Genomic DNA, 25,486 nt, shown 5'->3' on the forward strand with positions numbered 1-25,486 from the left:
ACTGATGAATGAGCTTACATAAAATGTGGTATATCCATACCATCGCACATAAAAAGGAAGAAGATCCTGACACGCCACAATGTGGATGAACCTTGAAAACATTATGCAAACTGAAGAATCCAGTTTCAAAGATCACATACTATATAATTCCATTTGTATGAAATGTCCGGAGCAGGCAAATCTAGAGAGACAAAGTAGAAGAGTGGTTGCCTTGGGCTGGATGGAAATGGGATGTGGTAAGTGAGACATGACTGCTAAAAGGTATGGGGTTTCTTTTGGGGGTGATGAAAATATTCTGGAATTATATAGTGGTGATGGTTGCACAACTCTGAATATACTAAAAACCATTGAATTATGCATTTTAAATGGGTAAATTGTATGTTGTATGGCTATCTTAATAAACTGTTAAAAAATGGAAGAAGGCTGCATTCACCAAAAGGAATCACAAAGAAGACAGAAGTATATACATAACTTTTGATAGTTTAAAATAATTCTGCCCCTGAGATCAGGAGTCCTTTGTGTTATCAGAGGGAATGGCTGATAGGGACATGATGATCCCCTGCCCCTATGAGCAGTGAATTGGGACTTAGAGGACAGACCTTTAAGCCCCGAATTCACCTGTCAATGTAGGAATCTCTCAAATCCTGCTCTTCTATAGGCAGAAGCCCCTTCCTTGCTGACAAAGCAGGGGGCAGAAGCCCAAGCAATGCAGCCCATTCTGGTTTGTCTTCTGCAAGAGCCGTGTCGTGTTACGGCAGGGCCAGGACTCTGCCGCCTGGGCCTGTGCGGGGGACACTCACCAGCGAAATGGCTTTGGACAGCCTTCAGCACACCCACTGCACCTGCATTGCACCTGCAGTCTGCTGGGGCCTGCAAGCACCAGCTGTGGACAGGAGAGGTGGCTGGGCTGGCTGTTTGTGCATTTAGATTTATAAAGGGCCCAGATGAAAGTTAATGGAGCAAAGGTTTAAGGACAGTGCTTGAGGCTTTCAGAACGATAAAAGGGAATGCAGACTCGGACGCCCACATGCAGTTCTGGGGTAATCCCTCCGACTCCTGGTGACCCAGAAGGCCAAGGGTTGAGTGTGACCTGGGAGAGACCCTCATGCTCTGTGCCTTGTTCCCCCTTTTGTCTACCTGTACCTGATGGATATCTCTGCTATGCTGAATGCAGGGGCTGGGCAGACACAATGGCAGCCCCTGTGGACGTGAGTACAGTCAAGGACTGGTCCCCAGGAACTCATCTCTGCTCTGGCCTGGAATGTGTTTACAGATACAGCCAGGACCAACGGAATCAGATGCAGCACCCACTGCCCAGACAACAGTGAGGAAAAACTGTCACTGTGAACTATGAGAGCATCCAGGCCTTTTTCGAAGATGGATACAATGATGATGATGGTTTTAATAATAAAAATATTAACTTATTGAATGCTTAATACGTGTTGAGTACCATTTTAAAGATGTGATGTGTATGATCTCTTAAAGCCACTTCCAAGTCCTGGGCTGGGTCTTTTGCAGGCACAATCTCATTTACAGTGGTAACAACTGAACATGGAGCTGATTACACTAGTCCACTCTTCACAATGTCTCCGGAAGTCCTGCTGCTGCTATTTTATTTTGGGAAAAGACACAGAAACCAACACACACACACACACACACACACACACACACACACACACACACACATACTTTTTTTCTTACCCATTGTATTGAGATTTTCCCTAGGGAGGAGCTTTGAAAATGCCAGTTATTTATGTGCTCCCCTTGTCCCCACCCCCGCCCATATCTTTGTGAGGGGATGAGAAACTCACCATTATCGAAGACGGTGCCTGCTGTGAATGAAAGTTCTGAGTCATGTTCAGCTTTGCAGGCATACAAGGCTTTTGCCTTCCGGAACGGTGTGCTGTGTGAAAACAGGAGTTTATTTAACATTTTTCAAAAAACCCTTAGAAAGCCCCAGACATTTCATCTCTCTTCTTCCCTTTCCCTGTAAGCTACCTAGTCCCCTCTGTGGGAAGTGCCTGGCAAGGCAGCCAGATGGTGGCAAGGCATGAGGTGGGAAAGCTGCAAAGGTCACAGGAGAAAAATGAGAAATATTCAGAGAAAAGCCGTAAGCTTCAAGAGACTACACTTCTTGTGGGGTCACCTTGTGCCATGTTAAAACTTTACCTGGGAGTTATAACGGCCAAACAGCGGGAGGGCAGGCTGGGCCCCATTTTTGGAGCACAAGTGCCTTGGGGGAAGGGAGGGAAGCAGGGGCAGGAAAGAAGTTCCAGGCTGCTCTGGGGAACACACTCCCAACAGAACCTGTTGAAAGCTGGCAATGCTCAGTGACTCAAAAAGGAGAAACTGCAGCAAAGCCAAGTTTCAGTTCCAGGCCACGGGCGGACATGAGCTCTCCCAGATGTTCCTGATTTCTTACTAGGCTGGGTCTTGCTGGTGAGACAGGATTCCAGAGCTGGAGCTCTCCAATCCCCAGGGGAGGGAATAGACAAGGTGCATGAGGGCAATTACACATGTGTGTGCATGAGCACACACATGCACTTGTATGGGGAGTGTGAGGAGGAGGAAGAAGGGACAGGGGACATGAGGCATTTTTTTTGGTTTGTTTTTGCTTTTCTCATGTCCATTGAGTATTTACAATCACTCTCACTGTGCATCCGAATCACCTGGGGATGTCTGGGTTCTACCCAGATGTGCAGATATTATATAGGCATCAGTATTTTTTGTTTGTTTAGACAGAGTCTCGCTCTGTCACCCAGGCTGGAGTGCAGTGGTGCGACCTCGGCTCACTGCAAGCTCCGCCTCCTGGGTTCACGCCATTCTCCTGCCTCAGCCTCCCAAGTAGCTGGGACTACAGGCGCCCACCATCAAGCCCGGCTAATTTATTGTATTTTTAGTAGAGACGGGGTTTCACCGTGTTAGCCAGGATGGTCTCAATCTCCTGACCTCGTGATCCGCCTGCCTCAGCCTCCCAAAGTGCTGGGATTACAGGCGTGAGCCACCGTGCCCGGCCAGGCATCAGTATTTTAAAAAAGCTCTCCAAGTAATTCCAATGTGCAGTGAGGGTTGAGAAACACTGTTCTAGAGCAGAGGGTGGCAAACTTTTTCTGCAAAGGGCTGGGTGGTAAATATTTCAGGCTTTGTGAGCCACATGGTCTCCATTGTGCAGGGTGATCAGAGTAAATGGTTATCTCGAATTTATTGCTGGGCCATATTTTACTGTTGTTCCCTCTGGTTTTCTAGGAGCCAAGAGATGATGGCCAGGTGGGAAAACATTGGGAAAATGGGAGAAAATGAAGTGGGACCCCTGGGAACAAAGGAAAGAAGAGTCCTTAGTATTCACCAGCTCCAACAGGAAAACAGCTCTTCCTGGCTAATTATGATGACAGAATAAAGTTCAGGACAAGGGGCACTGTCTGTGAGCCAAAGAAACCAAGTCTATTATTGGCCAGCAAGGACCAAACATCCTATGTGCAACTTTCCAGGGAGGAACATAAGAGGCTTTTTTTTTTTTTTTTTTTTTTTTTTTTAGAGGCTGGGAAGCAGAGAGGAGTGACTTGGCTGTGAAAAGCGCTAAAACAGATAAAAGACTATACTGACAGGCAAATGGAGCCTGTTATGACATTGACATTGAAGGTGAAAGGAAAATCCAGTTCACATTAGCCAGGGTCTCAGAGACCAGGTTTTCAGGCAGTATTTCTGCCTCTTGAGGACAGGGCAGAGCAGGTGGGTAAAAAGCAAAGAGACCAGGGAAGGGGGACTAAAAGTAAGGGAAACAGCATCTGAGGAAAGGTTCCTCTGACTGGATTTTCACAAACATGACTTATTAACCTCACTAAATAAGGATAATGGGACAAAACAGGGGCAAGCTGGGAAACCAGCAGGGGTATCTGGCAGGCAGAAATAAAAGGGAGTGGTCCAGGTGCCCAAGATTATGGTTCAAAAGGAGTAACATTCCATTGATATTAGGTTTGTGAAATTGAATAATGAAGTGGCAATAACATAGTACATTAAAAAATAACACACTAGGCGCTGTGGCACATGCCTGTAATCCTAGCACTTTGGGAGGTGGGAGGATTGCTTGAGCCCAGGAATTTAAGACCAGACTGTAGAGACCTCCATCTCTACAAAAAAATAAAAAAAATTAGCCAGGCATGATGGGACACGTGTGGAGTCCAGGTTACTTGGGAGGCTAAGGCAGGAGGATTGCTTGAGCCCAGGAGGTTGAGGCCGCAGTGAGCTGAGATTGCACCACTGCACTCTAGTCAAGTGAGACCCTGTCTCAAATAAAAAGTAAGTAAATAAATAAATAAGCAAGCCAAGAAACGGCCTTGTTTTTTCCTCAAGTTGATAGGCAACCGACAGTCTATGGGAGGGCTTTTCCCTTGAGATCTCCCTCTACTGCCTTAGGATAGGCACAAAAATGGGAGAAATGATGGAAGAGGTGCTTTTAAAGGGGGCCATTCCTGTTGCCCAAGGGATAGGAATGGGTAGGGTTGCCAGATAAAATACAGGACACCTACTTAAATTTGGATGGCAGAATAAACAATAAATATTTCTTTAGCATACGTTTTGTCCCAAATATTGCATGGGACATACGTACGCGAAAAAATTTTTGTTGTTTATCTACCATCCAAATTTAACAGGGTATGCTGTATTTTTTTTTATTTGCTAAATCTGGCAATCCTACCCAAAAAGTCATATCTTCTTAAAAGCTTGTCAGCCCAACAAGTCAAGTGTCCCATAACTCCTTCTGAAAGGTCTTAAGCAGTTTGCTTTAGGTAGGGTTCCTACCAAAACAGACAAATCCTGTTGGCAGAGAGATTGTATTTGTAGGCTTTGGCTCTGATAAAAAAAAATAAAAAATCTCCACCAGGCATCATTGGTTCTTTGGCTTCCTATTCTCCACGGTGCATCTCAAAACTGGATACAGACAGCCTGGGGTAGTTTTCGGCTGCTCCTGTCACAGTGCCCTTCAGACCTCAGCTGGGCCTTTAAGGTCATGAAGAAGTTTGGATCCTCCTGCTAGTTCCCTTTTAATTTTCACCTCTGAGCATGGCACAAGGCCTGGAAAGCACTCACAGGAGTTTCCCTCAAATGCCCTTGCAAACCTTGCAAAATGATGACCCATTCGCCATCATATGGCACTACAGGGAGGTGGCACCAGCTAGACTGGCAGGTGGAAAGGGGTTGATCATTTAGGCATAATTTCCAGGGACCCCTGGGCAAATGCAAGTTACGGGTTTGGGGCTATGGGCTTTTTTTGGGGGAGGGGTGAGCAAGTGAAAGAAAAGGGAAATACGGAGGGAATGTGTCTCCAGCACCCTTTCCCTACTGTGCTGTAAAAGGCATCTGCATTCCTGACTTTGAACAAACAAGGTCTATAAATGGTTTGAAGAGGGGACAGTGAAATGGTTTGAAGAGGGGACAGTGATATGGTTTGGCTCTGCGTCCCCACCTGAATCTCATCTTGTAGCTACCGTCATTCCCGTGTTGTGGGAGAGACTCGGTGAGAGATGATTGAATCATGGGGGAGGGTCTTTCCTGAATACTGAATGGGTCTCACAAGATCTGATGGTTTTAAAAAATGGGATTTTCCCTGCACAAACTCTCTTTTTGCTTGCTGCCATCCATGAAAGACAGGACTTCCTCCTCCTTGCCTTCTCCCGTGATTGTGAGGCCTCCCCAGCCATGTGGAACCGTAAGTCCATTAAATATCTTTTTCTTCCCGGTCTCAGGTATGTTTTTATCAGCAGCATGAAAAAAGACTAATTCAGACAGGGAGCAATTTCCAGAGGAGACATCATTCAGAAGTTCATGGGACCACTGATTAGATCTAACTCAATATTTACTTTTAAAGGCTTTGCTCAGGGAAGGAAAACTGAAGCTTCAAGCTCTGGAAGTGGATTTGAGGGAGGCCCCACTGGACCTGAATAATGGGTGTATACCACCACCTCTTTGCTATATACACTGCAGTGTACAGGTTTCAGCCCTCTCTGCTCCTCTGATGGGCTAGCTCCCCAGCAGTGTTGCTATCTTTGCTCACCTGGACAATACATTTAGTCCAACTCTGCCTTGACTATTTTTTTGTTGTTGTTGAGATGGAGTCTAGCTCTGTCACCCAGCCTGGAATGCAATGGCATGATCTTGGCTCACTGCAACCTCTGCCTCCCAGGTTCAAGCAATCCTCCTGCCTCAGCCTCCTGAGTGGCTGGGATTACAGGCACCCACCACCATGCTTGGCTAATTTTTGTATTTTTAGTAGAGATGGGGTTTTGCCACGTTGTCCAGGCTGGTCTTGAACTCCTAACCTCGGGTGATTTCCCCACCTTGGCCTCCCAAAGTGCTGGGATTACAGGTGTGAACCACTGCGCCCGGCCTGCCTTGACTATTTCAAGAGGGCAGCTTCCTAAAGGGTGTCCAAATAGTGCTATTCTAACAATGGCCAGGGGAGGAGGTACTGAGTAACTGTGACCCCAGACACACAAGATGGGCAGATTCTATTGCCATTGCCCTCTGTCAATCTGGAAATACTTTGGGAGGTAGGAAGAAGTAGGAAGGAAAAACAGTCTGGAAATATTTGGGGAGACGAAAACGAGTGAAGAGGTAGAGATACTTGACAAGAAACAGGGCCCCAAATCTCAGAGTCACAAAAAAGTGAGTACCATCAAGGCAGAGAGGACATTTTAGGATTTTAGCTGAGTGATTCCACTCTCTTGAGTCTCTTAACCCATTTTGTCCAAAGGGCCAATATTTTGAAGATTTTTACTCCATTTTGATAAAAATGAAGGAATTACATTCTCCTAAAGCCCAAGTTTCTCTAATGAGTAAGTGAGGCATTTTGGAAGCTGATTTGTCTGTGGTCACTTAGTTTCCTCTGGTTCAGGTCCTCATGATCTAATGAGAATAATCTATGCTATTTCTGGTATCTTAGAAAGTTGATGTCTCCCAAAGTGCCCAGAAGATGTCCAAGAAATGATTAGGAAATCACTAGAATGTCAGGAAGACATGATCTGAAAATTTCCCTTATTTATAGAGTGAGAAAAAAAAGAATTACTGAAAACCTCCTTCCCATCATCCAGGACAAAGCCAGGTAGAAAGCTGTATAAAACCTAAAAGAGCAAGTCAGGCTCTGGGCTGGGAGCTGCATGGAAACTCAAAGTTGGGGTTACCCACGTGTTTGAAGGAAAGAGTGCTGAGCTGAGGGGGAGAAGTCCTGAATTCTGGATTGGCTCTCATTTAGTCATGGCATTGTGTCCAAGTCACCTCACTGTGCTTTAGTTTTCTTTTTCCACAATAGGGTTCAGGCCATTTCTCTTCTCATTCTCACATGAGGATAGAATGAAATGATAGATGTGTAAGTGCCTAGTGGGGAATAAAGTAATGTATGTATCTGTGTATATATATATATATATATATATAAATAGCATGGGGTTTTCTTTTCTTCTAAAAGTGAAACTCGGCTTCATAAATTATTTAAGCCTCTCTGCTGGATCCACCCTTTGGAGAAAAAGACAGAAGGGAAAATACTCCCAAAGCCCAAAACGCTTCTGATGCTTATAACTGGGCTCTACAATTTGGTTGTCTGAAAGCTGAGACTAAGCTTGAGAGAGAAGCATGTTCAGGAGCTCCACAGCAGAGGAATTCTGGAGGATCCCTATTCATTCTTTTCCTGGTTGTAAAGAGCTCTTTTTTTTTTCCCAAAGAGCACAAGAGCAAAGAACTTAAGGGCGGAAGTCACAAAAGCAGGGAAAACTACAGCATGGCCCTGAGAAGAGGAACTAGGTCAAGCTGCTGTCCCTCAGAGAGAGGTAGTGCCTGTTCCCAGGACAGCTCAGGCTTCATGACACACAGAGACAGAAGCAGGCTGGGAGCATGGATGATTTCAGGAGTATATGGGGGACAAGGAGGCATAAGCCATGAGCAATTTAAGAGAAATCGCTTCGTCTCTCAAGCTTTTATTCTGTGTCCGATGTCTCTCCCCCAGTGGATCTGGTCTAAGTGACTCGGTGTCAGTGCTCAGGGCCAGGGGCCCAACCCCACAAATAAATGTTGCCTGATGCTACCCGATAAAAATGAGAGAAGAAAAGGTTGGCCCATGTCTCAACACCGTTCCCTCTTATGTTATCTTACACCAAAGCACAGAGAGCACATGAAATTCAGAGAGCCATCAAAACCAGAGTCTGGTTCAGGAGGTGCTCCTTCCCCTAACTCTAGGCACCAGAGAGGTTAATTCAGAAACTTGAGTCAGGGTTGAAAAGGGTGTGAAAAATGCCATGCTGGTTCATGCAAATGGTCCCTTTTAGCTCTGGTCTCTTAGGATGGAACCACAGGAGAGCAGGGGCAGCCCCCTGTTGTCCCTGGCCAGCTTTGGATAAACGGGAACAGATTGGTCATCATCCGAGATTTTACCTGGAGTCTTCATGTACCGCTTCTTCTGGCCTGTCAAAAAGCAAGTGCAGGTTTGGATGGCAGGGAACAAAGTTGACGAGGAGGCTGAACACTGCATGAAGAGAGGACCAAGCCAATGAGAGAACAACGGCAGCAACAGAAAATCAAACAAACCCTGCAACAGACCTGACGGGGGATGAGTCGCTGGACGTGGATGAGGTGGGCATAGGGCTGGATGGCGCCGAGAACATGGGCCAAGATGGCGAGAGGGGTGAAGTTGGGCTTGGATTCGGGGGGCTGCAAGACATAACAACCAGAAAACTTGTCAGCACACAGGGAAACCACAATGGGAGCACAGGAGGTCATGGGAGGCCAGATGATGGAAAGCTGGGCAGAGCAGAGGAGCACCGAAACCCAGGGACGTGCTGTCAGGGCCGTGTCACATTCCTCCAGACCAAACCTCCGTGTCCAAGTAAACGTCTGTTCTGTAATTCCTCGGAGTATAAACAAGCTTTGCCCTGCAGAACAACTGCTTTTCAGGTGATAGAAGCTTCTTCAATCATGTCCATTGGTGACAAATGCCCCGAGCCCACGCACATGAGTTCCCACACCCACATGCTATCACCAGCCTTGTTCTGAGGCAGGGCTAGCCTATAGCGAGCCTTCAGCTTCCACTCTTGTGGGAGTGTTTTTCAGGTTATATCTCAGCAGAAATGACCCCTTTCTTTTTTCTTCTGGGCCACAAAGGCCATTCAGTGAGAAAATAATTTCCTGTTTGCATTTTTAACTAGATGGGCTGTGTGCCACTGGAGATCTGAAGTCCGGCATGAAGAAGGTGATAGCCGATGGAGGTGAATACAGATACACCTCTTGGGAGACGGCATGCAATTACCAGCAGAATGCGGTTCCTCTGAGGTTTGCTGCCTGGGCTTGCCCTTTCTCCTTTCATGGAATTTGGGCATTACGATACTTAGAGAAAAAGCCCCAGAGGGAAGGCAATGAAAAAAACAAACTGAAACCTTCAATTTGTTCATTTTGTTCTTTGACGGGTGGCTAATCAAAAGTTTGGAGAGGAAAGGTTGAAATTACTCACTGAAATGCGGCTTGTGGATTTTAATTGGTTGTGTTAGCCCTTTGACTTATTTCCACGAATGACACAAGCACCTTCAGAACTCTGTGAAATCATACATCACAAATAGTGCAAACACCAATGATGGAGAGAAACCAGTTCAGCCACACCACCACTTGCCACTCCTGAATCTCAGCGGACTGCTGAACTGTTTGAACCAAGCCCTTCACGGGGGCAAAAATGACAGAAACCCGGTTCAAGGGGAACAGACTTTCTAAGTGTACTGCAATTTATCAGGCACACACAAATGTCCTACTTACTGGGACTTCCCTAGGGTTATACCAATTCAAACATGAGACCCAATAATAGCCCTAATTACTTACTGTTATAACACCTATAGACAAATAACAGCAAAAACCACAGTGTGAGTTCATCAGAGAGGCTCAAACTAATGTGACTGATAAATACTTTATTAAATTCCATTAGGTATATTTTTAGAATATAAATTCCATGAGGCAGAGCCTTTTGTTTTGCTTACTGCTGTATATCCAGTGTCTAAAATATCCAGTGTCTATAGGTACTATATTTAACAAAACATTATTGAGTAAATTAATGAGTCTCATTTACCCACGCGACAAGCTCACAAACAGGTACTGCTATAATTCCCATTTCACAGATGTGGAAACCTGGGCTAAGCTGGGGCTTCCCTAAGGATACCCAGCCTATAAGTAACAGGGCTGAGGTTCAAACCTCATCTGCTGATTCTAAGCCCAGGGCTCCTGCAGCCAGTGTGCTCCCTCTGACATAGCAGGACTTGCCCTGTTCCTCTAGCCTGTGCCAAGCTTCTTTACAGACTGTCATAGCATTAGAATTCTTCTTAACCACTGACTCATGTGTTTCCTTTAGATACCTACCCTATTTGCAAGAGAAAATGACAATACAGTGATAGAGAATCACAATAAGACTCAACATATTCTAAATTCCAACAAAATCCCCAATCTTGCCTCCAGTGTTCGGTCTGGCAGATTCATATAGCAGATGGAATTCATGTAAGAGAAGAAATAAAATGTAAAGAGTATGACTCTTTAAAACTTTTTTTTCTTAATCCAGCAAAAACTAGTCATTGAGCACTCAGTATGTTCAAGACAATAAATGATATTTGCCAAGGTCCCTTGACTTCGAGAGCTTAAAATATATTTGACAAGAAGCGACAGATTTAAAAACAACAGTAATGTAAGACAGTAAGATCCATCAGCTGAGGGCTAAGCTATCACTAACTTAATACCTGGCTCCCCCTTGACTCTGTCTTGAGTCCTAGGAAAAGTGTCAACTCCTTTCTACTGTGCAGTCCCCATTTTCTTCCACAGTTGCTGCTAGTCAGAGAGGCCTCACTTTCTCAGTCCTCTCAACACCACCCCGCCCCACCAGACAATGACCTAGTGGGCAAGGCCTGGCAACAACTTTCAAACCACAGCACAGCCCAGGAACCCAAGCAGAACCAGGGACAATTTGGAGGTTCACGAGAACAGCCCAGACCCAGGGGCTTGTACCAATCTGTTCTTTTGGTCAGTGGTTACCACACGACAATTAAAAAGTCCTTCCAACTTTTTTTTTTTTAAGTGACTTTAATAAGTAGGAAACACCTCCAGCTTCCTATTCCATCTGTACCAAGAATTATGCCTTTGGCTAATGGCATAGTTGGGAACATACTCTGTGAACACAATGTGGGTTCTAAATGTTTTTCACATCCTCAGATATCTAAACGGTTCTTGGCCAGAAGTACACGGCTGAAATTATCTGGGGGTGCGGCTGGAATGCAGGATATTCGTAACTATTATAATAACTTACTCCTCAATCCCCATGTCAATTACCATAGTATCAACTGCAATTTTTTCTTTTGGAGACGGAGTTTTGCTCTTGTCGCCCAGGCTGGAGTGCAATGGCACAATCTTGGCTCACTGCAACCTCTGCCTCCTGGGTTCAAGCGATTCTCCTGCCTCAGCCTCCCAAGTAGCTGGGATTATAGATCCCTGCCACCATGCCTGGCTAATTTTTTGTATTTTTAGTAGAGACAGGGTTTCACCATGTTGGTCAGGCTGGTCTTGCACTCCTGACCTCAGGTGTTCCACCCACCTTGGCCTCCCAAAGTGCTGTAATTACAGGCATGAGCCACTGTGCCTGGCCTCAAATGCAATTTTTAACAACAGAATTTCAGAATTTCATTTGTTTATGTTTTAGCCATAGCAGTAACATTTGGTATAAAGTGACTGCATTTTAACATTTATTACCACTATGTTTGAATTGGTATAATAATAAAATGCATACTCCATAGTATTTCTGTGATTTTTTTTAAATTATACTTTAAGTTCTGGGATACATGTGCAGAATGTGCAGCTTTGTTACACAGATATACATGTGCCATGGTGGTTTGCTTCACCCATCAATCCGTCATCTACATTAGGTATTTCTCCTAATGCTGTCCCTCGTCTAGCCCCCTACCCCCTGACAGGCCCCAGTGTGTGATGTTCCCCTCCCTGTGTCCATGTGTTCTCACTGTTCAACTCCCACTTATGAGTGAGAACATGCGGTGTTTGGTTTTCTGTTCCTGTGTTAGTTTGCTGAGAATGATGGTTTCCAGCTTCATCCATGTCCCTGCAAAGGACATGAACTCATCCTTTTTTATGGCTGCATAGTATTCCATGGTGTATATGTGCCACATTTTATTTATCCAGTCTATCATTGATGGGCATTTGGGTTGGTTCCAACTTTTTGCTATTGTGAATAGTGCTGCAATAAACATACGTGTGCACGTGTCTTTATAGTAGAATGATTTATAATCCTTTGGGTATATACCCAGTAGTGGGATTGCTGGGTCAAATGGTATGTCTGACTCTAGATCCTTGGAAAATCGCCACATTGTCTTCCACAATTGTTGAACCAATTTACAACCCCAGCAACAGTGTAAAAGCATTCCTGCTTCTCCACATCCTCTCCAGCATCTGTTGTTTCCTGACTTTTTAATGATTGCCATTCTAATTGGCATGAGATGGTATCTCACTGTGGTTTTGATTCACATTTCTCTAATGACCAGTGATGATGAGTGTTTTTTTCATATGTTTGTTGGCCACATAAATGTCTTCTTTTGAGAAGTATCTGTTCATATCCTTCACCCACTTTTGGATGGGGTTGTTTTTTTTTTCTTGTAAATTTGTTTAAGTTCCTTATAGATTCTGGATATTAGCCCTTTGTCAGATAGACAGATTGCAAAAATTTTCTCCCATTCTGTAGGTTGCCTGTTCACTCTGATGATAGTTTCTTCTGCTGTGCAGAAGCTTTTTAGTTTAATTAGATCACATTTGTCAATCTTGGCTTTTGTTGCCATTGCTTTTGGTGTTTTCGTCATGAAGTCTTTGACCATGCCAATGTCCTGAATGGTATTGCCTAGGTTTTCTTCTAGGGTTTTTATGGCTTTAGGTCTTACGTTTAAGTCTTTAATCCATCTTGAGCTAATTTTTGTATAAAATGTAAGGAAGGGGTCCAGTTTCAGTTTTCTGCATACAGCTAGCCAATTTTCCCAACACCATTTATTAAATAGGAAATCCTTTCCCCATTGCTTGTTTTTGTCAGGTTTGTCAGAGATCAGATGGTTGTAGATGTGTGGCGTTATTTCCAAGGCCTCTGTTCTGTTCCATTGGTCTATATATCTGTTTTGGTACCAGTACCATGCTGTTTTGGTTACTGGAGACTTGTAATATAGTTTGAAGTCAGGTAGCATGTTCCTTCCAGCTTTGTTCTTTTTGCTTAGGATTGTCTTGACTATATGGGCTCTTTTTTGGTTCCATATGAAATTTAAAGTAGTTTTTTCTAATTCTGTGAAGAAAGTCAATGGTAGCTTGATGGGGAAAGCATTGAATCTATAAATTACTTTGGGCAGTATGGCCATTTTCATGATATTGATTCTTCCTATCCATGAACCTGGAATGTTTTTCCATTGTTTGTGTCTTTGTCTTATTTCCTTTAGCAGTGGTCTGCAGTTCTCCTTGAAGAGGTCCTTCACATCCCTTGTAAGTTGTATTCCGAGGTATTTTATTCTCTTTGTAGCAATTGTGAATGGGAGCTCACTTCAATTTACCAAGCAAATGGAAAGCAAAAAAAAAAGCAGGGGTTGCAATCCTAGTCTCTGATAAAACACTTAAAACCAACAAAGATCAAAAAAGACAAAGAAGTGCATTACATAATGGTAAAGGGATCAATGCAAAAAGAAGAGCTACCTTAATGCAACAAGAAGAGCTAACTATCCTAAATATATATGCACCTAATACAGGAGCACCCAGATTCATAAAGCAGGTTCTTAGAGACTTACAAAGAGACTTATACTACTACACAATAATAATGGGAGACTTTAACACCCCACTGAGATATTAGACAGATCAAGACAGAAAATTAACAAGGATATTCAGGACTTGAACTCAGCAGTGGACCACGCAGACCTAATAGACATCTACAGAACTCTTCACTTCTGTGATTTTTTAAATGACTAAAGGAATTATGTCTTTTGTTTATTTGTACTTTAGAGTCATGGCAATAATCCTATCAACAATACTACTGCACATTTTTATGTACCACAATGATGCCTGTTGCAACAGAAGGACTGTAAACAGACGAACACTCCTCCAAGAAATAGAGAGCACATTGTATTTTAGTTCTGATGCAAAACTAAGGGTGTATGACTACGTGTTCTCATACTCATAGAACATATATGTGAGATATAAGACGCACAGGGATGGTTATTATGGCTCAAGACTCTTTGTAGAATCTTAAATTCTCCTTTCACTACAGAAATGTCTGGGTGTAGGTTACTTAAAAATGACAACGGCAGACAAAAATAAATACATAAATAAATAAAATAAAAATCTTGCTCCCTCCTGCCCCTCACCAAACCCAAGGCAAAACAGACGAATTTCAAAATGGTCAGGTTCACTCCTGGCTCTGAAACCTCCAATATCAAATTTGCAACCCCTTTCCCACTAATGAAGCCAAGGATAACAAACAATTAAAAGAGGAGAAAATGATTTTATAACTACAATTTTAGCAGATGACTCCCAAAGGCATTCCTATAACCCTCAGAGTCCAGATGGGTGTATGAAGCTGAATGCCTAGTGCCCCTAAATATTCCCGGGGTCCTGCCAGGCTCCCACATCTAGGCCCAATGACAGCAACAACACAGCATACACTTTAGCATGGAAGGAACATTTGCTGGTCTGGTTTGGATTCAACTGGTAGGCTTACATCTACTTTAGTTTGCTGGCCCATAGTGTCCTCAAAAGGAGTCAGACAGTCCCAGTCAGTCTCTCTGAAATTCACTGGACAGTGAAAGAATAACGGTTTAGGAAGATAAGGCTAAAAGGCTTGGCAGCATACTGGGTTGTGGCTGATAGTTCAAGTACAGTGTGTAGCAATATCATCAGCTTGACACCCTTCTGTGGTGACTCACTTGCATGATGGAACATCTGCTGGACCAGCCAGGGCATGCCTGCCGTACTGTGGCAGGGCTGCCCAGGCAGGCTCCCAGTCTGACAAGGGATGTGGCAGACCCTCTCTGGTCTCCACACCACAGTAGTAGAGCTGCTACAAGATGAGAGGTTCTGTTACTAGAGGAGTAAGCTGACCACGAAGAAGAAAGTTAATCTTTCAAAATTCTAATAATGAAAATTACTGACGGCCTTGTAGAAAATTGGAAAATACCAAAAACCAAGAAGAAAAGAAATACAACCATACACAATTTATGCCACTGATAATCACTGTTAACACTTTGGCATATTTCTCCTCGCTTTTTTTGGAGAATAATACTACACATGTAGTTAATACCCTCCTTTTTTTTCCCTTAATAAGGCATTTTCCAATGCAATTATATAGCCTTTGATAACATATTTTTAAAATGGCCACAGGGTGTTCTATTGTATGGTATACTCTGATTTATGTAACCATTTTCTTATCGTGTACATTCAGACTTCTATCCCCCTTTAGCTATTATAAATAGCATTGCAACTCACATCTTTGTAGAGGATCACTGCCAGCGTCTCAATTGTTTCCTTAGCATAAATTCCTGAAAGTAAAATTAGTGGGTCAAAGGCTAGGAGTTTCTTTTAAAGGTCTTGATATACGGTGCCAAATAGCTTTCCAGAAAGGTTCTACTGCTGTGCATTTCCACCAACACTGAGAATTCCTTCTCACCATGACACCACCAACATTGAACATGATCATTAGAAAAAAATTAGATGGACATTTTTTCAGTGTTCAGAGGTTACCTTGGACTCTTTGCTTTCCTGGTCTTTTCAGTGATGTACGAATGAATACAATTCCCTTTCTGTGTTCTGTTTCCACGTGGAAGCAATGTTTAATTTTCCAAAGGGCATTTTGACAAGAGGGTCGTGTGGGGAAGGAGACAGGCTGGCGGATAAAGAGACAGATATCCACAACCTGGAGATGTGAGACCCCCTAGTTGAAAGGTATGGCTGCTCCCAAAGGAAAGGAGTGGATTTGTAGCTTAGTGTAGGACTTTCAAAACAAGGATGAAGTAGGAGGGATAAGGCACACAAGGAAGGGCCTGACAGTCTTGCACTAAGAGTCTCCACAGTGTCAGACTGTGGAGAAGCAGCAAAATTGGCATTTGCACGTCTCTGCCAGGCAGTGGCCCATGATCTGCAGTCCAGGTCCACAACGATATGTCTCAGGCCTGGGCTGAGCCTCGGATCACCCGCCCAGGGCTGGTCTTAATGCTATCAGTTCCCCTTCCAGGTTAGACTGTTAAGTGGGGATGGTGCTATTAAACCAACAGGGGGCGGCTTTGATTTTGCCCCTATGATGAAAAAGAGAAGAAAATTCCATGAAAATCTAAAATGTCCTATCTAATCTAATCCCATTTCACTGAATTCTTCTTCCTTGGAAAATATCCCTTTCTGGCTTGACTTAAGGTAAAGGGAAATCAAACTTTAGCCAAGAAAATAGAGCCAAAAGGAACAGTGGTAAATTGGCTACTGGTGAACCAGACCAAATGACACAAAACCGGTTTTTATCTGTTGAAAATCTGAAGACATATATTCCTTATGTGTGTCCACTCAAGCTTTCACAACACAGAAATCCTATATAAGTCCTAACCTCCTGGATTTTCAGTATGTACTTCACAACTTTATGAGCAGAAAAAATCCACATGTCCCTGAGCTTGACTGTTCCGTGTTCTTTTCTATTACTCATGTGCAGATGTCTTTGCACAGATTATTTCCTCTCATCTAATATAATTTAACATGCATTTTTATTTAAACAATGACAGAGTTCTGTTTCTTATTTTAATGAAACTAGTGAAATCCCCTTAAGGTCTTAACAATAATAGGGAATTGCATTTTAAAATACTTCTTCAATAATTTACTTTAAAAATAGCTTGACTAGTTTACAATGCAGTGATTCTGTTTTCTAGCTTTAAAAAATAATTCTTAAACTATTGGGTACTGTGGCCACCACCTGGGAGATGGGATCATTTGTACCCCAAACCTCAGCATCACACAACATACCCATGGAACAAACCTGTACATGTACTCCCTGAATCTAAAAGTTGAAATTATTTACACAAATAAAATAATTTCTGAAGTTTTAAATCAACTTTAAACTTAGATGGGGTGAGTAGGAATGGCAAGTAATTCTATGATTTAAACAAAATTCAAGATTTTGGAATAGCACATACATCATCCTTAATGTTCCCCAAGTCAATAGTCTGAATCTTTTCTTATTGAATAATACAGAAATATGAGGTAGAGGGAAAAATTCCAGATCTGAAACAAAGACATCTGGACAACCGTCCTAGTTCAATTGTTCATTGTACAGAAAAACCTCAAGGGAAAGTGTCAGAAAGGTTAAATGGGCAGAATGCTTCTATTGTGCACCGTGGCTCACAATACTTATTGACCTTAATATTCTTTCCTGTTGAACCTAAGTGTAGCCTCTCAATCTTTTCCAATACCACATTTCAAGCACAACAGAACTTCCTAGAATAAAAATTTCTCTCAACTAAAAAATTTCACAATTTATGAATTTATTTGTAAGAAAACACTAAAGCATTTTGGGGGCATTATAAAGTGTTCATATGGTAACATTTGCTACCTCAAAAGATCTGAATAGTTGCTAAGAAATCCCAATACTTCCTTACTAGGCATATAACTCTTAAATTGAGTGCAGTACAATTGCCTTTCTCTACATAATGAAGATATTGTGCTTGCCAAAACAAATTCACTCAAGTAACATAAAAATAAAAGGAAAGCAATAGTGCTACTACATCCAATCTTTCATCGTTCTGGGGTATAATCTAAAGCCACTGTTTAAATGCTAGATATGTTTAAACATGATTCTTAAAATCTGTAAGCAAGAAACTATGACTGCCTCAGGGGGTTGAGAGTGGGGAGCTGGATGTACAGACATGGACTAGACATTCACTTTTTAATTTATACTGTTTGGAATTTATCATGGGCCTATACTATTTTATACTACTAGTGGAAAGAGCTCTTTTATACATGGTGCTAGAATAACTGGATATCTATATGGAAAAAAATGACAGAATCCCCTACCTCACACCATACATAACAAATGTGTTCCAGATGGATTATAGACCTAAACGCCAAAGGCAAACAATAAAGATTTTAGAAGAAATAACTCCAGAAACTGAAGGTTCCCAAACAGGGGTTGGAATTTATCCAGTAGGGCATAGAGAGGGCATATCGAAAACAATATTAAAAGGGTAAAAAGGCAGCCTACAACATACAAATGAACAAAGGGTTTATAACCAGACTATGTAAAGTTTCTTACTGGTGAGTAAAAGACAACCAAGTGGGAAATGGGCAAGAAACCTGAATAGGGATGTTAAAAGAGAAAATCCAGAAGAAAAGGAACTCAACATTTTTGCGCTGCAGGAAATGCAGATTAAAACCACAGTGAGAAGTTACTGCACACCCACCAGAATGACTAAATAGCTAACATCAAAATGCTGGAAATACCAGAGGTTTATGAGGATAAGGTACATCTGTAACTCATATTTTGCTGCAGGAGGGGTGTAAATTGCTACAATCATTTTCAAAAATAGTGTAGCATTATCTAGCAAAGGTGAAGATACTAATCTCTCGGACCCAGTAGTTCCATTGCTAGACATACACCCTAGCGAAAGGTGTGTTATGTGTACACTGGAAGACGTGTATTAGAATGTGGAGAGCAAATTATTTGTAAAAGCAGAAACTGGAAATTCAAAATTTTAGAAAAAGTAGAATGAAAAAATAATTTTCATGTATTAATACAATGGTGCACTCTACAGCAATGAAAATGAACTACAGCAACATAAATGACTTAAATATGGTTGAGCAAATGAAGTCGAACTCAAAACAATAAAATATTGCATTTAGGGATATATACAGTCTATCCTCATTATTTCCATATTCCTTATTTGCAAATTCACCTACTTGCTAAAATGTATCTGTAACCTCAAAATCAATACTTGGGGTGCCGTTGAGGTCATCTGAGGACATGTGCAGAGCAGCAAAAACCTTGAGTCGCCCAATGGCACATTCCCAGCTGAGGTCAAACAAGGCAAAGCTCTGCCTTCTTGTTTCAGCTCTCATACTGTAAACAAGTGTCTGTTTGAGGTCTATCTAGTACCACATTTTCATGCTCTTTGATGGTGATTTTGCCATTTAAAATGGTCCCTGAGCATATAGCTGAAGCACTGTCAAATGTTCCTAAGCACAAGAAGGTTGTAATGCGCCTTACAGAGAAAATGTGTATGTCAGATGAGCTCCAGGCATGAGTTAATAGTGCTGCTGGTCCTAAGTTCAATGTTAATAAATCAACAATAATATTACATGAGGTGTCTTTAGGCAGAAATACATATAAAACAGGGTGATGTATTGATCAGGTGATGAAAATGTTGTGACCCGGGGCTTACAGGAAGCGCACTCTGTATTTCCCCTCCATGCAACGGCTTAGTATTCAGTAATTCCATGTTTGCAGTGACTATAGAACATGACTACCGTGAATAACAAGAATGGACTGTATTTATGAGGTAAAAATATAAATAAAAACTAATTGATTACCATAAACATGAGATTAGACCCCTTGTGGGGAAGAAGAGGACTGTGATGGGGGAGGAGAAAGCAAGAGATGTGGACTGCAGCAAGGTTGCAGTTCTTAATCGGTGGGGGGTGAGGGGCTGGTTACTAAATAATAATTTACTATTATTTAAGCGGTGTTTGCTAAATAATCACTTGTTAAGACGTACATTTATATTTCATGTACTTTTTAATATACGTTCAAGCCTATCTTAAAACACATGAACAGTATGTACCTTAACATATTAGTAGCATTCTCTGGGTGATGAGATTAAAGGTAACTTTTAAATAGCTTTATTTTTTTAGAGTAGCTTGAGGTTCACAGCAAAATTGAGCAGAAAGTACAGAGTTCCCCTACACCCCTTGTCCCCATACGTGAAGTTTTTGTGCTTTTAAAACATATTCTTGCAATTAACATGTTACTTTTATAACCACAACTTAATAAATATTACAAAAAAAAAATCTCCCCAGCCACCCAAACTACAACTTTTACTCCGTAGAAGAAGGATGTTTAATAGAGGCAAAATGATAGTTCAGCCTTTGTTGCACCAATCCATGGTTTAGGTTGCATAATACAGTTGGCAGCTCCCAACTTGTACTGTTTCTCTGCCTACTGCACTGAGAAATTATGTTGACTCTTTTAGAGACTTTTTTATTTTGGTAAACTTATTACAGTAAATCAATGGTCTCTTCCTTTTACCTGGGGTAGGGGGACGTCAAGGAGGATGTCTCTGATGTAGCATTCTGAGTAAGCTACACAACATGTTAACAACACAGGCTGAGAGGCACTGGCTCTCTGGCATACTTTCCTATATGGTCTACTTTCAGGGAATATTTCCTGTTTGGACTAGGGGGAGGAAAAAGATTTAATAAGAATCTAAATGTCCACTGCTGAAAACAAAGGAGTAACTAAAATTAGCAGCAGTGGCCCAAGGTGTTTCAGCTTACGGGTAACCCTGGAGAGGAGATTCCTTGAGTCAGGAGCCTACAATATTTCACTGTGTTCAGGACTTTTCAGCAATAGAAGCAGCACTTCTGCAAGGACAATGTCCAGGATGATTAAGTTAAACTCTTGCAAATGCACGAAACTTGGTCCAGATACCATGAAAGGCAGACGACGCAGAGAGAGAAGGAGAGATGAACTTTGATGAAAAGGCTAAAAGTCTTCAAGTCTCTTTCTTTCCCTCCAAGCGAGTAGCAGCCTTCCCTCTAATTCTGGTGCTTATTTAGTAGTCGAAACATGTGGAAAACTGTCTCTGATCTGATTTTAATCTGCTCAAGCTTCTTCTCTACTCCATTTATATCTTCCACGCCTGGCCCTGCTCCTTCAGTGTGACCATTCACAAACCTGACATTCTCCCTGTGTTCCCGCTGGCCCTCCACAATGGCTGGCGCAGGCTGCCATGGAGGAATGTAATCTTACTAAGCTTCATGGTGATTTTTACCCCTTGTTCATTTGGTTCTGAGGAGCTTATTGACTTGACTGGAAAAAACTTTAAATGATTTTCCAGCAAAATCACCCTTTCCGCTGGAGAAAAAGAGTTTTACCATCTGTGAATAAAAACAAACTGAAGGAAAATCATTTTCATATTCTTTTCTAGTTCTTGGACTTCAAAACCAAATATCCACAGAGAAGTCAATGAAAAATAGACATGGCAAAACACAATTCTGATCTCACAAATTTTTTTTTTTCAAATCTGAGGTGGATCCAAATTTACTCTGGATAATCTACAAGTTACTAAGCAAACTTACAGTACAAAAAGGTTTTATATATAAATGCTTAACTTAAGAGAACTATTCTTGGTGAACATTTCAAAATTCAAATCTGATGATTACATCATTTCTCTGTTTAAAACACTTCAATGCTTCCCCACTGCTCATTGGATAAGGCCTTCTCACCTAGACTATTATAAGAATCTCCAGCCTGTTTTCTTTACCTTTTACCATTCCAGTCCATCCTACTGTGCACTGTAAGTACAAACACCTGCTAAAGACATAGCTTAATAAATATTTGTTGAATGTTGTTGAATGAAGAGCATTTTCCTGCTCATAAACTTCTTGTTACTTAACGAATGTAGAATAAATTCCTTACTCTGGCAGACTGGAATATGTAGTTACAGTTTATTCTAGAATTTTTGCATTCTCCTTCTTCTGGTTCACTTGGAGAAGTTCTTTTCCATCCTAAGTGACCCAGGTGAGTCCAGTGTCCTGCTGACTTCACTGCAGGGGCAGGCATGTGATCCAGGCTGGCCACAGTGGTCAGCGTGGACAACTGACCCTTGCTCATCTGTGGAGTCTAACAAAGTAGTCCCCCCTTATCCTTGGTGGTTATGTTCCAAGATGCCCAGTGGATGCCTGAAACCGTGGATAGTACCGAACTATGTATATACTATGTTTTTATATGTATATATCTATGGTAAAGTTTAATTTATACATTTAGGCACAATAAGAGATGAACAACTATAATGATAAAACAATTATAACAATATAATGAAAATTATGTGAATGTAATCTCCCAAAATATCTTACTGTACCATAAATCTTAGCAGCCTCAGCATATATTTTCCCTTCCTTCAGTCAGTAACTTTCACCTTTTCACTTACAGGAAGCACTTTACGGCTCCTCTTTGACATATGCAAATTGCCAGCATTACCACTCTTGGACTTTGGGGCCACCGTTAAGTAAAGTAAGGGTTACTTGAAAATAAGCACTGTAGGCCGGGCGTGGTGGCTCACACCTGTAATCCCAGCACTTTGGTAGGCCAAGGTGGGTAGATCACCCGAGGTCAGGAGTTCGAGATGAGCCTGGCCAACATGGTGAAACCCCATCTTTACTAAAAATACAAAAATTAGCCGGGTGTGGTGGTTGTATACCTGTGATCACAGCTATTCAGGAGGCTAAGGCAGGAGAATCACTTGAACCTGGGAGGCGGAGGTTGCAGTGAGCTGAGATCGTGCCACTGCACTCCAGCCTGGGCGACAGAGGGAGACTCTGTCTCAAAAAAAAAAAAAAAAAAAGAAAAGAAGCACTGTAATACCTGGAGGCAATCTGATAACTGAGGTAGCTACTAAACGACTAAGGGTGGCTAGTGTCCACAGTGTGGCAAAGAGATGATTCCTGTCCCGGGGAGCAAGACTTCATCATGCTACTTGGAATGCTATGCAGTTTAAAACTTACAAATTATTGTTATAATTTTTCATTTAATATTTTCAGACAGTCATTGACCATAAGTAACTGAAACCAAGGAAAGCAAAACCGTAGATGAGGAGAGCTTACTGCATATGAATGCTCTTCTTTCTGGATCCAACAATGAAATGTATTGGCTTAGGGTGACCAGAGATCTTTTTTCATATTACATGGCCAATATCTGTCTGCAAATGAAGTTAAAATGAAAAAAGAAGACGGAAGAAGAGCTAAGCAAAATAATAATTTGGGTTCTTAAATCCAAATGTGCTGAGGGTTAGATCCACCATGAGACTTCCCCAAATGTCAGCTTATGACTTCCATTTTTTTCCCTTAAGCTAGCTGGGTTTCCTCATTTCAAGGCCTTTCACAGTAGAGCCCCAACTCCCCTCTCAGTCCTCATTACTTGCCTTCAAAGTCCCCAGGGGTCTCCAGGTCAGCAAACTTTTTCTTAAGGGGCCACAAAGTAAATAGTTTAGACATTGCAGGCCAAGGGACAAAACTGAGAATATTATTTAGCTACTTATATAACCATTTAAAATGTAACAATGGAAAAACATTCTTTTCTCACAAGCCGTAGAACAAACAGGCACCTGGCTGGATGGGCCAGTGGCCTGTGGGCCTTGGTTTACCTACCCCTGTTCTAGACAAATGGCTTTACTTGTGCCATGAGTATGCTTTAAGCTTTTGCATCTCCATGTTCCTGCTGGTGCTGCTGTTCCCGTCTGAAATGCCTTTCCCTTTCCTGTAACCACTGCTCATCCGCCACTCAAAGCCCATTTCAAATGCGACCTCCTTCCTCAGGCTTCTTTGATATCACAGTGAGTTTGATCTTTCTCCAGTGAGTTAGATCTTTCTCCTTGGAATCTTCAAGGGCTGTGTTTTTCTTCCCGTCTTGATGCTACATTGAATTGGAGTTGTCTTATCCCTCTTTTATCTCTTGCACACTGTGAATGCTTAGAACTGACAGTATCTGAAGACTGTATTTTTAAGAAAGACTCCACAAGATCGAGTATATAGTTAAAAGAAAGGAAGTGGATCTACCAGAAACCAAGGGTAAGACTGCTGGCAGACAGGGAAGGCAGACATTTCTGAGTCAGAATTATCTGATGTCATAAAATGGTACAGCTCTCATTCTGGTGTTGTCACGACAGCTCCACATATGGCCACTTGTCGGCTTGCCTAAGACAGGCCTGACAAATATGATGGAAGGGGAGATTCAGACATTTCATTTCTGGTTGGGAGGGAGACAGGCACACTGGGCATAAACTTGGATGAATGCCTGTGTTTCAGTATTCATTCTCAGCCACCCACTGGCATTGTTCTTGCTCCTGGGTGGTGGTGCCCAACCTCAGTCATGAGTGTCCCACCTTCATGATGTTTGTCACATCTGTGTATCACATGTAATTTTAATATATATTTTCTTAATATTTTCTGTAGATTGATCTCTTTAACAAATGCCTACTTTAGTCCATTGCAAATAATATCTCATTATTATTAGTATATAGAAGAAAGTTCACCCAAGCACCATTTAAAGCTATTTCAGCTATCTCAGTGTCACACAGCTCACATTTTGGAAATTTCTGTTCTCGGCCACTAATCCTTTTATACCCTCTTGTAAAAGTGTGGCATATATTTTCCCAAGATCTACTTAATTATTTGGAAGAGCTAATTTAATGAATGAAAAGCATATTTGTCCACTCAAACAAGGTGTACACAGTCATTTAATGTTTCTCTCTCTTAATTTTGGTATCATTTGTCTACACTACCTACAGAATAATAAAAACAACAACAGTTATCAACATTTAAGGAATGCTTTGTACTCCTGGGAGAGTTTAAAACAGCTTTTATTGAGGTATAATTTATATACCATGAAATTTATCTGTCTTAAGTGTACAACTTTTAGAACACTGATAGAGCTGTGCAAGCATCATCCATATTCAGTTTTATAATGTCACCATCACCCCAAAAAGGTCCTTCCTGCCATTTGCAGTTAAGCCCTGCTCCCATGCTCAACCACAGGCAACCACTGATCTGCATTCTAACTCTAGAGATCTGCCTTTTCTAGATATTTCACAAAAGTGGAATTGCATATTGTGTGGTCTTTTGTGTCTGACTTATTTCATTTAGCACAATGTTTTCTGAAGTTCACCCATGTTCTGGCATATATAAGTAGTCAATTCATGTGTATTACTGAATTCTATTCCATTCTATGGACACCATGTTCTTATTGAGTAGTAAGATTTCTGCATAGATTCTGGATACAAGTTATTAGTGACAATATTTGCAAATATATTTTCCCAGTGTGTGGCTTGTCCTCTCATTTTTTCAGTGATGTCTTTTGAAGGGAAAACGTTTTTAATTTTGGTCAAGTTCAATTTGTTAATTTTTTTCTTTTTAAATTGTGCTTTTGGTGTTAAATCTAAGAAGTATTTGCCTAACCTAAATATTTTCTCCTATGCTTTCTTCTAGAAATTGTCTGGGAATGTCTTTATTTCACTTTCATTTTAGAAGAATAGTTTCACTGATCATAAAATTCTTGGTTGACAGCTTTGTTTTTTCCTTAAGCACTTCAAAAATTCAATGCATATCTAGCCACCACGGCGCACAGAGCCTCCCTCTTATGTTCCTGACATGCTGCACCTGCTACTCAGGCAAACTGCAAGCACTCTGCCCCGTGCAGCAGTATTCATAATAT

The 25,486-nt window shown here is 41.8% G+C and overlaps 1 protein-coding gene across 5 annotated transcripts in view; it reads right to left on the minus strand.

Annotated features, from left to right (window-relative positions):
- Window positions 1-25,486, minus strand: part of ARHGAP26 (Rho GTPase activating protein 26) — a 471,824-nt gene that overhangs the window by 13,247 nt on the left and 433,091 nt on the right. For 2 of the 5 annotated variants that reach the window (XM_030827217.1, XM_030827197.1), the window contains exons 21-22: window positions 8,581-8,691; window positions 1,812-1,903 (exon numbers count right to left, since the gene is read on the minus strand). In XM_030827217.1, the coding sequence (XP_030683077.1) occupies window positions 1,812-1,903; window positions 8,581-8,691 (203 nt within the window). Of the gene's footprint in view, window positions 1-1,811; window positions 1,904-8,415; window positions 8,507-8,580; window positions 8,692-15,516; window positions 15,570-25,486 lie in introns of those variants that run through there. The other 3 variants (XR_004033269.1, XM_030827226.1, XM_030827203.1) reach the window with 3 other exon arrangements.

This window comes from Nomascus leucogenys, chromosome 2 (assembly GCF_006542625.1).
Source record: "Nomascus leucogenys isolate Asia chromosome 2, Asia_NLE_v1, whole genome shotgun sequence".
NCBI lineage: Eukaryota > Metazoa > Chordata > Mammalia > Primates > Hylobatidae > Nomascus > Nomascus leucogenys.